We start from the raw sequence: 15,700 nt of genomic DNA on the forward strand, positions 1-15,700 counted from the left end.
GGGTCAGGAATCATGAGCCATTATTATCAGTAACGGTGAACCCACAAGGGATCCAATGGTTGCCACTTGCAGCCTGGCTTTGTGCCAAACTCCCAGGTCTGAAGTTGGTAGAACCTACCTGCACCCTGGGATGGTGTCCCCCACCCCCAGGTGCAGGATGGTCTTCACCCACCTCTCCCGTACACACATCCTCTTCAGAACCCTAGGCAGAAGTGCATCCTTTCCAAAGCTGCTGCCCTCCTGGGGCCTCCTGCTACCCCGCCACGTGAGCCTTGCCCGGCCCTGCCAAGGGCAGCGTCTCCTTACTGCCAGAACCTGCCAAGGGACAGACTTAACCCAAAATAACTTTATTGTTGTCTCTGCTCCCGATAGAAAAGCACCCTCAGAACCCTAGCCCAGCTCCCCGTGGGAGTGAACATGGCTGCATGTCAGCAACACTGGCTGGGGCCCCGTGGGCCCTTCTGCTGGGAGGGACGAGCCCTAGGCCCACCCTAGCCACCCGTTCCCATGTCCCGCCAACCCCCAGGGCCGAGCCCCCGTGCAGTGCAGAAGTTTAAGCCTGAGACTGACCAGATACAGTGAAACCCAGGGCCCTCCTTGACCCTGGCTGTTGAAGTGGAGGGGGCACGCCACAGCAGCTGCCTGCTGTCTCCAGGAAACACCAAATGGTGGGGTCCCTCGGATAGAGGCTGGGCTCGCTTGAGGTCACAGGATAGCATTTCGCTCTTCCTGAGTTTTGGGGTTCCACCTGGTCGGCCACTGCCACCGGGGATTGATCCCTCCCAGCTCTAGTATTTCCCGCCTCTGGAGAGGAGGACCGCATAGGGACCCTGGGGCCCATCGACGCCAGGGCTTGTCAAGGGTCTCCCGGGGTGGGGCAGGGGTGTAGCAAACAGAGTGACATCCTGTGGAAGGAGGCGGGGGGGTGGGGGTGGTGTCCAGGTGGTGAGTCTGGGAAGCGGGCTGCAGGAGGGGCCTGGGGCCAGGTGTGAGGCGTGGGTGCCTCTGGACTACAGCAGCTGCAGCTGCACCTTTAGCCGCAAGGCCTGGCCTGCCGGCCACCCCTCAGGCTGGGTGCCCCAGGCCCCAGCCACGCTCACCACCTCCAGCTGGTAGGTTCCTGGCCCCGGCCTCCAACGCCCCAGCTGCAGGGAGCTAAGGCCGCGGAGGTGATGCATGCGGAAGAAACCTTGCTCGTTGCCACGGGCAATGATGTAGCGGACGCGGCCCCCCAGACCCTCCAGCGCCGGCCGCAGCTCTAGGATGTGCTCGGCCCGGCTCAGGCGGGAGAGGTTCAGGCCCAAGGTCAGCGGAGCCTCCGAATCAAGGCTGGCCAGGCTCGCCTGGGGAGAAAGACCAGGTGGATGATGGCAGGGGCTGGGAGAAATCAGAATGCGGTGGGTAGGGGGCCAAGAGGAGAATTTTAGGCAATCTCTAAAATGGAGGAAAACACAGACCACTCCCTGCCCTTGACTCCTGTCTAGCCCTCCCCACCCATAAGGCCAATGGTCAGCTTGGGCTATAGTAGAGGATAGAGGTGGAGGCTGGTTCCCAGGTGGAAAGGAAACTTTTTCACAGGTTGACTCCAGACCCCTTGTTTCAACTGAGGGGCCTTAGTTCAATCCCTGCCAGCCTGGTGGAGGAAATGGAGAATTTTCCCTCAGATACCCAGACTGGGAGGCAGTCAGATGGCATCTGGCCCCAAAGCACCCAAGGTCACTCAAAGGTGGTCTGGGGTGGCTGGAATCATGACCAAGGGCCTTGCAGCACGAGCCAGCCCCAGACACAGCGAGAGAAACACAAGACGCTGCTGGGCCATACAAAGGAGCTGCCCAGTAGCTATCCAGTTCCTGGAGGCTGGCTGCACTTCCTGCATCTGCGCCCTCTGAGACCCCCCCCTGTGTGCAGATGACAAACCCCTCTTTATCTGAGCTCCTCAGAATGCTTCCTGATCCTGGCAGCTGGACAGGGCCCTGAATAAGCCAGCAAACCTCAAAGGCAGGCTGATGGGGGCTGGGTGATGTATCCAATCCCACAGGAGATTATCTGTGCTTTCTTCTCCTTTGCTCTGGGCAGAGCTGTTTGTTCTGCCTAATTTACATGCTGATGGAGTGTTTTGCTGTTGCAGGAAAGTGAAAACTATTCGTTTCCCAGCCCTTCACCAGGACTGTTGCTCAGACATGTGCTCTTACTGACACCTGCTGGCAATCCGTGGGTATTGCAGGCAAAGCCACAGGACCCTGCCTGCCTTTGCCCAGATCTGCTTGTGTCCATGCCAGGAGCCCTGACAACCTCTCCACTCACTCTTACTGAGTAGCAAGGGCTGGTGACACAGTGGCAAACCTGACAGACACTGGGCCCTATACCTGTGATGCTTACAAAAATAACGGTAACAATGGGAATAATATGTACACACTCTTTTTCCCAGAAAGGGGAAACAACTAGAAGGAAAAGGAAAGCAAAGGAACATTCATATTTAGATAATCTAATATTGAGAGCCCCTCAGACCCAGCATTCCTTTCCCACTTCTGCCTTCATTTTTTCCCCATAGTATTTATCATGTATATTTATCATGTGTTACAAAATATGATGTGTTTTACATATTTCTTATCTGTCTCTCTATTAGAATATCAGTCCTATGGGGACAGGGACTTTTTTTTTATTGTGTGTTTTATGTGTTGTTCACTGTTGCTCCATTTTCTTGTTTGTTTGCTATGAATCCAGCACAGAGTAGGTGTTCAGTAAAATCTATGGAGTGAAGGAGTTTGGTTCCAGATGTGGGTAATGGCTTCTGTGCTCAGTGATTTTTTTTTTTTCTTGAAATAACAGAAAGTAATGACCTCAGAAGGTGGTGGCTGCAGAGGGGCCCGGGATGACTGCCATCCTGCTCTGCCAGGTTTTAGTTCTGTAACTTGGGCATGTGACCTAACCTCTCTGAGCGTCAGATTCCCCATCTGTAAAATGAGGATGATAGTGGTACCTACACCTCCCAGGGCTGTTGTAAACATTGAGAGGTTGTGAATGAATGCAGAATGCTTGGAGCAGCACGTGTACCCAGCAGGTGCTTAATAAGTGGTTAGCTTTCATATTCTTTGGGGCATAGTGGCAAGACCAGGCAGCAGTGGCCGCAAGGACTTTTCGGCTGTAGGACAAGCAAGCTGAATTTGTGACAAAACTGCCCTCCCTGCACAACCTGGTGGGGTCAGGGTCATAGCTGGAGTGGCCCCAGGGGACAGAGGGACTAAACCACAGGGCTGCTCTGCTGTTCTTGAGAGCATGGCGGGTGGGGTGGGGGAGAGACAAGGAGGGCTCAGGAGGCCTGAGCATAGCTCCAGGAGCATTGTGGGTGCAGGAAAGAGGTGCAGAGGGGCTGAAGAAAGGGGATGATGGAAGCGGTTAAGCTAGCTGCTCTGAGCGCTATTGGTGCTAAATCCAGGGGGCTCTGAGGGAGGGCTCTGCCAGCCAGGAGGTGACAGGCGACAAGTTCCAGGGTGCAGGCAGGGTTGGGGGGCCCAAGGCATTTTTCTTGCATTGAAGCTCCATGGAAGGGATCCACGGGAAGCATCACACCCAGGGCCTGTGTGGGAGATGCCTGACTTCTCATCTGGAGCAAGGTGGGGTGCTTGGGGGCCTGTGTCCCCCAGAGAGCCCCCAAGGGGAATCCTCAGGCTGAGGAACTACACGAAGACCCAGAAAGGCACCATGACTTAGGGGACAAGCTGTGACCTGGAGCCTGGTCCTCTTACCCATGGCCGGTTCCCTGGCTTTCCCTGCCACTCACTGTGCCCCATGCCCAGTGCATTCCCCATGGCACCTGATAGTCCCCACGGGGGCTGCGCCGTGGCCGGTCACGAGGGGGCTGGCTGTTGATCTTGCATTCATAGCAGGCTTCAGGTGAGAGCAGCTCCTCATCTGGGGCATCCTGAGGTCCAGGGCTGAAGCCCAGGCCAGAGACACAGTGCCTGAGCCAGGACAGGGGTGGGAAAGTGTTCAGGGCAGGCTGATGGGACCTCTCCTACCATCCTCCCACCCCCTACACTCCATTTGGAGCCACTCTGCCCGTGGGGGCAACTACGAGTGTACCAAGGTGCCAGTGCGGATTTGCACGTGCCTACACGTGTGTGTGTGCATCCCTTGGCTTTCCTGGGTGTAGGTGTGAACCTGCGTGCGTGCAGGGGTGTAGGATATACCTGAGTGTACCCAGGGGCGTATGCGTGTATGAGCCTGCGTGCACCCTGGATGCTGACGTGTGCTTGCACGCATGTGCACATTGGGATATATGAATGAGGGTGCCCGGGCATGTTGGCACAGGTGTGAGCCTCACACACACTCCCATGTATTACAGGGAGGCGTGCATCCTGCACTAAGCACATACAGGACAATTACTCCACGTGGGGTGTGAGCTTGTGTCTGCACAGGTACAGCTGCCACGGGGCCTCGGCACCCATTTCTCTTTTTTGTTTTGTTTTTGTTTTTGTTGGTTTCTGTTTTGGTCATGCAGTGTGTGTAGCATGTGGGATCTTAGTTCCCCAACCAGGATCAACCCCACGCCTCTTGCAGTGGGCGCGCAGAGTCTTAACCACTGGACCACCGGGGAAGTCCCCTGCATCCATTTCTCCATGCACACGTATGTACGTGAACGTGTGCACAGGCCCGTGTGTGTGTGTGTGTGTGTGTGTGCGTGCGTGCACTCCCAGGGTTTGGGTGTCTGTGTCCACCCCGCTCAAGCCCCTCACCCTTGCCCAGCCCGGAAGTAGCCTCGGGGGCAGCCGCACAGGAAGCCACCGGGGGTGTTGGCACAGCTGTAGCTACAGGGGCCGCCCCGCCCCGCACACTCATCCACGTCCTGGCAGCCCCCGAGGGCCTGGTTGAAGTCAAAGCCGGAGGGGCAGACGCAGCGGAAGCCGCCCAGCATGTTGCGGCAGGAGGCGCTGCCGCAGGCCGCGGGTGACAGGACACACTCGTTCTTGTCTGTAGAGGGGGAGGGGCAGGGGCCAGCCTTCGCATCTCCAGATCCCTCCACATGCATCCCTCCCGTGCCCACGTGGCAACTCTGGTTCCCCCTTCAGAGCCCAAGGCCAACGTCAAAACCTCCATCAAGCTCCCGGTGAGCCTCTGGACTAGGTCTGCTGTCCCCTACACTCCTTTATCCGCCCCCCAGCACCCCCCGCCATCCTGTAATTCTCCTTTAAAGCATTTCTCAAAACTTCCCAGGAATGTTAAACGGTGGGATGGTCTAGAACAAGGTTTCCCCACCTCGGCACTATTCTCGTTAGGGGCCGTTTCATTCTCTGTGATGGCGGCCGTTCTGCACACTGCAGGGTGTTGAGAAGCATCCCTGGTGTCCACCCACTAAATTCCAGGAGCACCCAGTGCCCAGTTGTGACCATCAAAAATATCTCCAAGAGGGCTTCCCTGGTGGCGCAGTGGTTGAGAGTCCGCCTGCCGATGCAGGGGACACGGGTTCGTGCCCCGGTCCGGGAAGATCCCACATGCCGCGGAGCGGCTGGGCCCGTGAGCCATGGCCGCTGAGCCTGCGCGTCCGGAGCCTGTGCTCCGCAACGGGAGAGGCCCGCGTACCACAAAAAAAAAAAAAAAAGAAAAAAAGAAAAAAAACTATCTCCAAGACACTTCAAAATGGTGCCCAGTTGAGAACCACTGGCCTAATTAACCCCTGTCTCCCCTGGAAGACTGGACAATGGGAGGGCAGGGATGGAGTCTGATCTCAGCTCACTTCCGTATCCATGGGTCCTGGGCAAACCGTCGCCGAAGGAATGAATGAGTAACTAATGTGGAGCAGGCTGAGAAAGAGGGCTTGGCAGCAGAGGCAATGGTCTGCAGGGTCCCCAGGGGACAAATACTGAGGGACAGAGGAAAAGACGGAGAACTTAGCTGAGGACCCACCAGGAGGGGCAGGAGGACGAGCTGGAGAGAAGGCAGTGCCGAGGCAGTGGGAGGGAGGGGAAAGCCGAGTCACAGAGGCTGTGGGTGGAGAGTCCAGGAGGGGCAGGCAGTGGTGCCCAGAGCAGAGAAGGTGGAAGGCGAAATCTGAGGAAAGGTGATGGAGAGGATGCAGGAGAGTGGTCCCTACATGGGTACAGAGTGAAAGCCCGACTGCAGAGGAGGAACAAAGAGAGGTGGTGAGGACGAGGCTGTCATTGGGAGGCCCCGGAGCAGCAAACAGAAGGGTGCAGTGGGCAAGGTCGGAGGGAAGGCAGAAGGCTAGTTCCCCAAACCAAGGGCGTCTGCAACAGCTATGACAAAAGATGCAGCATGCATGCACCCACTTCCGTTGCCACATCCATGGCAGACGTCACTAATCAATCCCAGTACTCCTTTCCCAGTGATCACAGATACTATCTCAGAATCTCCACTGAGCCCTCCAGACCATCACTCCCTAAGAAACGGCCACCACTTTGCCAGGCTGACTCTGCAGACCCTTAACTCCCCAGCCTGCCCAGCAGCAGGGAACTAACTACCTTCCAGACCAGGCCATCGGCCTTGAGGTACTTGTGCTTATCACAACATCCTGCCATGGGGGTGGTTCCCAGTTGCCCACTTTGGACAGATTCTGGTGGGGGGTCGGCTTCCTCCCAGCCCCCACTACTCACCCACACACTGGCCCCACTGGGAGTGTGGGGTGAAGCCCTGGGGGCAGCCACAGCGGTAACCCCCCAGCTCGTTCTGGCAGCCGTGCTGGCAGCGATGAGGCCCGTCACATTCATCCACATCTGTGAGATGTCGAGAGGAGAGAAGGCTTGCCAGGCAGCCCTCAGGACCACCCCCAAGGCCTAGACCCCACCCAAAGCCCGGTTCTACCTTTGCAGCCGTGGCCTGAGCTGTCCAGGGTGAAGCCTTGATAGCACTCACAGCTGAAGCTTCCTGGGGCATTGTGGCAGTGTCCACGGGTGCCACACGGGCCAGGCTGGGCCAAGCACTCGTCATTGTCTGCAGAGGACATAGAACGGGCAGGGCCACCTGCTGGTTAGGGGGTTCATGTCAGGCACCACGATACCAGGCCTACCACCTGATCAACTGTTCCAGGCAAATCTTTTACATACACGCACACACACACACACACACACACACACACACACACATTTTTTGGCTGCACCATGCAGCTTGTGGGATCTTAGTTCCCAGACCAGGGATCGAACACACAGCCCCGGCATTGGAAGTGCGGAGTCTCAACCACTGGACAGCCAGGGAAGTCCCCCAGGCAAATCTTAACCTCTCTGGGCCTCAGTCTCCCTCTCTGTGAAAGGAGATCCATAACGGTTCCCACTTCACAGAACTGTCACAAACACTTAAGAGCACGCACATATAGGACTTTGAATCTCATCTCTACCACCTCAGTGCTGTGTGACGTAGGGCAACCGACTTACCCTCTCTGTGCCTCAGTTTTGTCAGCTGTAGCATGGAGATGATAATATCTACCTCACTGTGTTTTGTGAGCATTAAATTAACCTAATCACATGAAGCACTGGGACAGTGCTCAACCTAAGAGTAAAAGATTAACAAAACCCCTTGTCCTTCTCTGTGGGAAAATGACCCGGGGTAACTGTTGCACTCTGTCCTCATGGAAACCTGACAATTGTGGGATGTCAGCCAGAGTTATGGATTGAATGTGTGTGTCCCCCCCCCCCGCCCCACCCCCAATGCCACCACTGCCAAATTCCCAAAACCCTAACCCCCAGAGTGATGGTATGAGGAGGCGAGACCTTTGGGAGGTGATTAGGGTTAGAAGAGGTCATGAGGGTGGGGCCCTCCTGATGGGATTGGTGCCCTTATAAGAAGAGACATCAAAGAGCTTTACTCTTGTTCTCTCCCTACCACATGAGGACACAGGAGGAAGGTGGCCGTATGCAAGCCAGGAAGAGGCCCTCATCAGAACCTGACCCTGTTAGCATGTTAATCTTGGACCTAGAGCCTCCAGACTGTGAGCAATGTCTGTTTTGTAAGCCACCCAGTCTATGATATTTTGTCATGGCAGCCTGAGCTAAGACAGGCCTGGTTATCAGGCAACATTGCTATGGTGGTCATGGTCCATGGTGGTAAATTGCATTGGGATTGGGGTCATGGAGAATGAACCCTACATTTCTAGGGGGAACCCTAATTTAGGCTTCCTTGACTATGGAGATTTTTTTTTAAGTTTTAAAATTTTATTTTATTGAAGTATAGTTGATTTACGATGTTGTGTTAGTTTCTGGTGTACAAAAGTGATTCAGTTATACATAAATATATTCTTTTCCATTATGGTTTATTGAGTGATATTGAATATATCAATACTTCACTACGCTATACAGTAGGACCTTGTTGTTTATCCATTCTACATACAATAGTTTGTATCTGCTAGTCCCAAACTCCCACTCCATCCCTCCCCTCCCCCTTGGCAACCACAGGTCTGTTCTCTATGTCTGTGAGTTCATTTCTGTTTTGTAAATAAGTTCATTTGTGTTCTATTTTAGAGTCCACATATAAGTGATATCATATGGTATTTGTCTTTGTCTGACTTACTTCACTTAGTATGGTAATCTCTTGGTCCATCCATGTTGCTGCAAATAGCATTATTTCATACTTTTTTATGACTGAGTAGTATTCCACTGTATATATACCACATCTTCTTCTTCTTTTTTTTTTTTTATGGTATGCGGGCCTCTCACCGTTGTGGCCTTTCCCGTTGTGGAGCACAGGCTCCGGACGCGCAGGCTCAGCGGCCATGGCTCACGGGCCCAGCCGCTCCGCGGCACGTGGGATCCTCCCGGACCGGGGCACGAACCCGTGTCCCCTGCATCGGCAGGCGGACTCTCAGCCACTGCGCCACCAGGGAAGCCCACATCTTCTTTATTGAGTATGGAGATTCTTGACACCAGGCACAGCCCTGTGGGAACCTGGAATCTCTCTTGGGTACAAGAGGCATTGGGACATGGGGCTTCTAAGCCCCTGTGTGCACACGCATACAGCCGCACACACACAAATGCCATAGTAAGTGTGCTCACCTTAAGAAGGAGGGAAAATAACTTGACTGTACAGAAAAAGGAGAAATGCCAGTCATTTCGTGGCTAGGAATGCTCACTCCTCCCACAGATATGCACACGGCTGACTCCTTCACCTCCTTCAAATCTTTCCCCTTTCAGTGAGGCTTGCCATTTTTCCTGCAGCCCACCTAGCAATTCCACTTCTGGGTGTATTTATCCAAAGAAAATGAAAACACTAACTTGAAAAGGTACCTGCACCCCTATGTTCACTGCAGCATTATTCAGAATAGCCAAGACCTGGGAACAATCTAAGTACCCAAACATGGATGAATAAAGAAAATGTGTTATATACGTACAATGGAATATTATTCAGCTATAAAAAAGAAGGCGATCCTGCCACTTGTGATAACATGGTTGGACCTTGTGGGTATTTTGCTAAGAGGAAATCAGTCAGACAGAGAAAGACAAATGCCGTGTGATCCCACTTATATGTGGAATCTAAAAACAAAACAAGAAAGCCAAGCTCACGGATACAGAGAACAGACTTGTGGTTGCCAGAGGAGGGTCTGGGAGGTGATTGCAAGGGAAGAAGGTGGTCAAAGGTACAAACTTCCAGTTATAAAATATATAAGTCATGGGATGTAATGTACAGCATGGTGACTTGAGGGCTGTATAATACTGCATTGAGGGCTTCCTGCATTGAGGGCTTCCCTGGTGGTGCAGTGGTTAAGAATCCGCCTGCCAATGCAGGGGACACTGGGTTCGAGCCCTGGTCTGGGAAGACCCCACATGCCACGGAGCAACTAAGCCCGTGCACCACGACTACTGAGCCTGAGCTCTAGAGCCCAGGAGCCACAACTACTGAGCCCGCATGCCACAACTACTGAAGCTGGCGCGCCTAGAGCCTGTGCTCCACAAAAGAGAAGCCACCACAGTGAGAAGCCCGTGCACCGCAACAACGAGTAGCCCCCGCTCGCTGCGACTAGAGAAAGCCTGTGCACAGCAATGAAGACCCAACACAGCCATAAATAAATAAATAAATAATACTGCATTGAATGAGATAATGCCATTTGCAGCAATATGGATGGACCTAGAGATTATCATACTAAGCAAAGTAAGTCAGAGCATGACAGATATTATATGATATCACTTATATGTGGAATCTAAAAAGATGATACAAATGAACTTATTTACAAAACAGAAACAGACTCACAGACTTAGAAAACTAATTTATGGTTACCAAAGGGGAAAGGTGAGGGGGAGGGATGAATTAGGAGTTTGGGATTAACATATACACACACGAAAATAGATAATCAACGAAGACCTACTGTATAGCACAGGGAACTCCACTCAATATTCTGTAATAACCCTATATGGGAAAAGAATCTGAAAAAGACTAAGTATGTGTCTATGTATTCCTGATTCACTTTGCTGTACACCTGAAACTAACACAACATTGTAAATCAACTATACCCCAATATAAAATAAAAATTAAATTAAAAAATCTGTTAAGGAAAAAAAAATAATACTGTGCTGTATGTTTCAAAGTTGCTAAGAGAGTATATATTAAGAGTTCTCATCACAAGAAAAAAATTTTGTAACTATGTGATGATGGATGTTAACTAGACTTACTGCGGTGATCACTTCGCAATATACATAAATATCGAGTCATTATGTTGTACACCTAAAACTAATATAATGTTACACGTCAATTATATCTCACTTAAAAAATAGAATTATATTGTAGCCCTCCTGATTGCCTTCCCCTGCTTTCTACTTTTTCTTTCTTTCATGTCCCACATCACCTTCTAACACGCTACAGTGGTAATCTGTTATGTTTGTTTCTAGTCATTCCCTGGCAGAAGGGATGGTTCATGAGGCAGCAAGCTTGACCCTTGTGTTCAATTGCTGTGCCCTCAGGGTCTAGAACAGGACGAGGCAAACTGCTTCCGTAAAGGGCCAGGTAGGAAATATTTTTTACTCTGTTGCAATTACTTGGCTCTGCTGTTGTAGCAAATGCAGCCACAGACAATACGTAAATGAATGGGCATGGCTGTGTGCCAATAAAACTTTATTGACAAAAGCAAGCAGGGGGCCGGGCTTGACCTGGGGGCTGGAGTCTGCTGAGCTCTGGTCTAGAGCACTGCCTGGTAGGTGTTGGCTGAGTGGATTCGTGGGAGCCTGAAAGAAGCCACCCGTGTCTAGGTTCAGCCCTTGGGGGAGGTCTGGTTCTCTCAGGTCACAAGACACTAAGAAGTGACAGTTGGATTGCGTGACCCCCTTGGCTTTTGGGGGCACCCTGGGGAGGCCCTCTGCAGAGAGACTCGGCAGGTCAAGGGTGAGGGTAGGTGTCCTGGGCCAAGGTCAGAGAGACTCCTGAGGGTGGTCTCCCAGGTCCCTAAGGCAAGGAAGGAGACTGACGTCCCAGTTGCCACCAGGACGTAAGCAGCGACAGAGCAAGGGCTTTGTTCTAATCACCCCTGTGTCCCTGATGTCTGGCACACACTGTGCATTTGCCACTTATTTGGTGAAGGCTGGGGCCAAGCACCAGCTGCGAGGGCCGAAGGGGACTCACCAAAGCAGGCCTGGTGGCGCTGGGTGAAGCCAGGGGGACAGCGGCAGGTGAAGGCACCGATGGTGTTGACGCAGAAGAACTGGCAGTTGTGCTGCCTGGAGGAGCACTCATCCACGTCTGCAGCACACAGGGTCCCAGCGGGCTCAGGGCAGGGCCCGCCGGGACTTGGGCCTTCCCAGGGGAGACACCCTGGAGACGGCACCCGACCCCATGCAGTGGGAGGGTGTGAGATGCCCCTGTGGGGGACAGGGACAGAGCCCCATGGTGCATAGGTGGGGAGAGAGGGACGTCACCTCTGCAGATCCTGCCATTCTCCTCCAGCAGGTAGCCTCGGGGGCAGGCGCACAGGAAGCTGCCCTTGGTGTTTTTGCAGAGGAAGGGACATGGCGTGGGGACCTGGCTGCACTCGTCCACATCTAGAGGGGACGCAGCACTCAGGAGGGTCAGTCAGACATTCCTGGGGGCTCAGGGGCTGGGGTCCCCACCCCCACCCTGCTGAGGCCTCCTTCCCGGACCCCAGCTATTCAGAATCTGTGGGCTTACACAAGGAACTGTTTTTTTGTTTGTTTGTCTGTTTTCTGTAAAAAGCCAGAGAGTAAATATATTTGGCTTGGCGGACCAGACAGTCTCAATCCCAGCCACTCAACCCTGCCTCTGTAGCAGGAAAACAGCCACAGAGGGTAAGGAAACAAATAGGCGTGGCCGTGTGCCAATAAAACTTTATTAACAAAAATAAGCGGAGGGCTGGACTCAGCCCTTGGGCAGGAATTTGCCGACCCTGACTTAGATGAACACCTGCTGCACAACGTGACTGAAAAACTTAGGATGCACCAGATAACAGGAGGAAAGTGGTCCACATGGGCTGGGGGTGGAGGGAAGAAACAAGGATGCTTTGCCTCTGGTCTCGGTTTTCTCATGGGGGTGTGTGCCAGGCGCTGCACGGAGAGGCTCACGGGGTGGGGCAGGGGGCTCACCCACGCAGGCTGTGGCAGTGGTGTCAGGCGCGTACCCAGACCGGCAGTGGCAGCGGAAGGAGCCAAGGTTATTGATGCACTCACCATGGGGGCACAGGTGAGCGAGCACGCGGCACTCATCCACGTCTGAGGACAAGCAGGGCTCGGCTGGGGCCGTCCCCCCTGGGTCACCAGGGCATGCCGCCTCCCCTGGGCCCACCAGCCTTCTCCCGGGAGGCAAGGCTAGCCTCTGCTTCCCCTCCCGGCACCCCAGAGCTGGCGGCCTGGCCCCTGTGGACCCCACCCTGAGGCGAATGAAACTCCTTCCGCTGGACGCTGAGAATCCCCGTGGTGGGGACACACCCACACCACAGCCTCATCAGCGACACCTTCTCAGGGCACCCCGTCCACATACATGGAAGCAGAGATGGACGCACAAGCATTGCACACCAGTCATGCGCTCACTAATGAGCCTGCACACACAGAACAAAGGACACACGCACACACGCTGGCTCACACACCTGCTCCCCTATCCCACCCAAGTTCACGCACACATGCAGAGCGACCAACAGGCTCTGGTTCACGCTGGTCCACACACCTGCCAGCACAGAGATGCACACACTGGCTCACGTACTCTAACACCGGCTGGAGCACAGACACACAACCATGAAAAGATCGCCACCCACCTCGGCCGTCGGCGGTGTAGCCCGAGCCGTGGGGGCACAGCTCCTTGTGGGCGGCAGTGCTGGGCAGGGGACAGAGCTCGCAGTGGGGGCCCCAGCCGCGGCCACCCCCGCAACAGCACTCGGCCCTGGTGACCGCCTCGCCGCCACTGGACTGAGCCTGGCACGTGGCCTGCAGCACCTCGGAGAAGCAGGGCCCTTGCCGGGTGTCTGGAAAGAACGGGTGGGGATGGTGGGTGGAAGGAACGAGCTGTCTGGGTGCCCCTTCCCTGTGGCGTCCAGCGGTGTTGAGAGTCTACACGTGGGCTCCCAGCATCTCCGGCGCATCTGTGCCCGTGCACGGGGTGGCATCTTGCAAGCTGTGACTGCTCAGTGCTGTTAAATGCCCTCTCGGGGCTGGGGCTGGGCTGTGGCGGAAGCTGCAGACCCCAAACCGGAGAGGTACCCCTGGGCTGCAGAGGATGGCTTCCTGAGGTCAGAGGGCAGCATCCCTCTGGCCGCAGAGAGAACAAGGGACAACGTGGAGGCAAAAGGTGGTGGCGTCCAGGAGAGACAGTAGGGACAGAGCGAGGGGTAACATCCAGGGAAGTGGAGAGGAGGACATTGGGTTACTCCAGGAGGCTGGCTTGGGGGTCTGGGTGGGAGGTAGGGCATCGCTGAGACGAGGCTTGGGGAGCAAAGATGCTGAGCTGAACCTGGGGTGCATGGGGGATGGGGGTGTCCAGGAGACAGCTGGATACACACGCTTGATCTGAAGCTGCGGGGTGGAGACTGTGCTCGGGGTCGGGGGAGAGCAAAAAGGGAGAAGAGCGGCAAGGACTGTGGGGACAGGGACAGACAAGTCTCCGGGACAGACGGTACCACTGGGTCGCCCTCCAGGTTTAGCTCTTAGGAAGTGGTGAACCTGGGGAGGGCCGGTTCCTGGGTGTGATGATGGACAGGGCAGGGGGGAGATGCTCTAATCTTCCAGGGGGTTTGACTGAGGGGACAAAGGGAAGCTGGGGGTGTGCGGTGGACACGTGTGTCCGGATTGGCTCAGTGACCCCCTCGGTGGCCCTGGCCCCGTCCCCGCCTTGGGGAGCTCCCGGGTGGCGGTGCCACATGCTGGGTGGCTATGTCCCCCGTACCTGGGTCTGGCCACACTCACCGTGGCACTCAGTGAAGTCAGGGCTGGGCTGGAAGCCCTCGTCACAATCACAGCGGAAGCTGCCTGCGGTGTTGACGCAGCGGCCATTGGCACAGAGGCTGGGCTGGGCATGGCATTCATCGTCATCTGAGGCGGGAGGGATGCGGCAGGCCGGGGGGGAGGCCAGAGTCCCTCGAGCTGGCCTCCACCTCCAGGGTCAAAGTCTGCCCCCCCACACCCTCTGGCTTTGAACTCTCCCATCCGTCGGCGGCAGGGAGACCCTGCATGCCTGAAGCCCTCCTGTACCTGTGCAGCCCTCCCCAGAGCCCAGCTGGGGCCGCATGCCCGGGGGGCAGATGCAGGTGAAGGTGCCGATGAGGTTCTTGCACATCATGCCCCGGGTGTGGCAGTCCTGCTTGCCGTCTGCACACTCGTCCACATCTGCGGGCAACCCCAGACCAATGGCGGTGAAAAACAGACACACCATGGACCAGCTCTGGGATGTGAGGACCTGGACCCCACCCCCCAGTGGCCTCGGTGGGCCAGAGTGAGGTCCTTGAAGCACTGCCAGGCGCCCGTTCCTCCCCCGACCGTCCCAGACCTCCTGGGAAGCCAAGGGGGGCGGTCACAACTGCCCCCAGCACCCCCATTCCTTGCTTACATCAGGGTCTGTGAATCTGTCTGGCCTGCACTGTGGTCCCTGGAACACTGACTCTGAAATAGCCCTTGAGGGACCAAGTCACAGGCCAGGGTTTCTACCCTCGACACTGGACATTTGGGACTAGAAAATTCTTTGTGGTGGGAGCCTCTTCTGCACACCGTAGGATATTGAATAGCACCCCTGGCCACTCGATGCCTGTAGCACCCACCCACCCACCCAACTGTGACAATAAAAAATGTCTCCAGACATTGCCACATGTCCCTGGGTCAGGGGCACAATTGCTGTCCCCACTGTGCTAGCCCACTCAGAGCATGTCCAGCCGCAACTGGAGACGCCTCGAAAGCCACACTCACTGTTCTGTTAGATTGGGGAGCCAAGGAGATGCGAGCACCCCCTTTCATAACTATAAAAGCAGAACCACTGCTCACAAAAGAGCACCCATTGCACCCTCACTCGCCTCAGCTCTCCCCTCACTTTATCACTTATCGCTCATTCCCACCCTTGGAGGCAGAGGTCTTATGTCTCCATTTTCTCTCGGGACCGAGGCACGGGGAGCCCCAGGGCCCTACCCATAGCCCGCCTGCCCATACGGGTCCTACCTCGGCACATGGCCCCATCCTCTCGCAGGGCATAGCCAGACGGGCAGGTACACACATAGGAACCCTCAGTGTTGTGGCAGCGGAAGGCGCAGAGCAGGGGATTCAGGGAGCACTCGTCAATGTCT

The 15,700-nt window shown here is 55.1% G+C and overlaps 1 protein-coding gene across 1 annotated transcript in view; it reads right to left on the minus strand.

The window, feature by feature from the left end:
- Nucleotides 1–1,010: 1,010 nt before the first annotated feature.
- FBN3 (fibrillin 3) overlaps nucleotides 1,011–15,700 on the minus strand; it is a 60,162-nt gene continuing 45,472 nt past the window's right edge. Inside the window, exons 53-64 of the mRNA XM_060006460.1 lie at nucleotides 15,576–15,698; nucleotides 14,622–14,756; nucleotides 14,337–14,462; nucleotides 13,193–13,399; nucleotides 12,528–12,653; nucleotides 11,847–11,969; nucleotides 11,554–11,670; nucleotides 6,820–6,948; nucleotides 6,612–6,731; nucleotides 4,737–4,971; nucleotides 3,815–3,962; nucleotides 1,011–1,343 (exon numbers count right to left, since the gene is read on the minus strand). Of these exons, the coding sequence (XP_059862443.1) occupies nucleotides 1,011–1,343; nucleotides 3,815–3,962; nucleotides 4,737–4,971; nucleotides 6,612–6,731; nucleotides 6,820–6,948; nucleotides 11,554–11,670; nucleotides 11,847–11,969; nucleotides 12,528–12,653; nucleotides 13,193–13,399; nucleotides 14,337–14,462; nucleotides 14,622–14,756; nucleotides 15,576–15,698 (1,922 nt within the window). The remainder of the gene's footprint in view (nucleotides 1,344–3,814; nucleotides 3,963–4,736; nucleotides 4,972–6,611; nucleotides 6,732–6,819; nucleotides 6,949–11,553; nucleotides 11,671–11,846; nucleotides 11,970–12,527; nucleotides 12,654–13,192; nucleotides 13,400–14,336; nucleotides 14,463–14,621; nucleotides 14,757–15,575; nucleotides 15,699–15,700) is intronic.

This window comes from Delphinus delphis, chromosome 3 (assembly GCF_949987515.2).
Source record: "Delphinus delphis chromosome 3, mDelDel1.2, whole genome shotgun sequence".
NCBI classification, from domain to species: domain Eukaryota; kingdom Metazoa; phylum Chordata; class Mammalia; order Artiodactyla; family Delphinidae; genus Delphinus; species Delphinus delphis.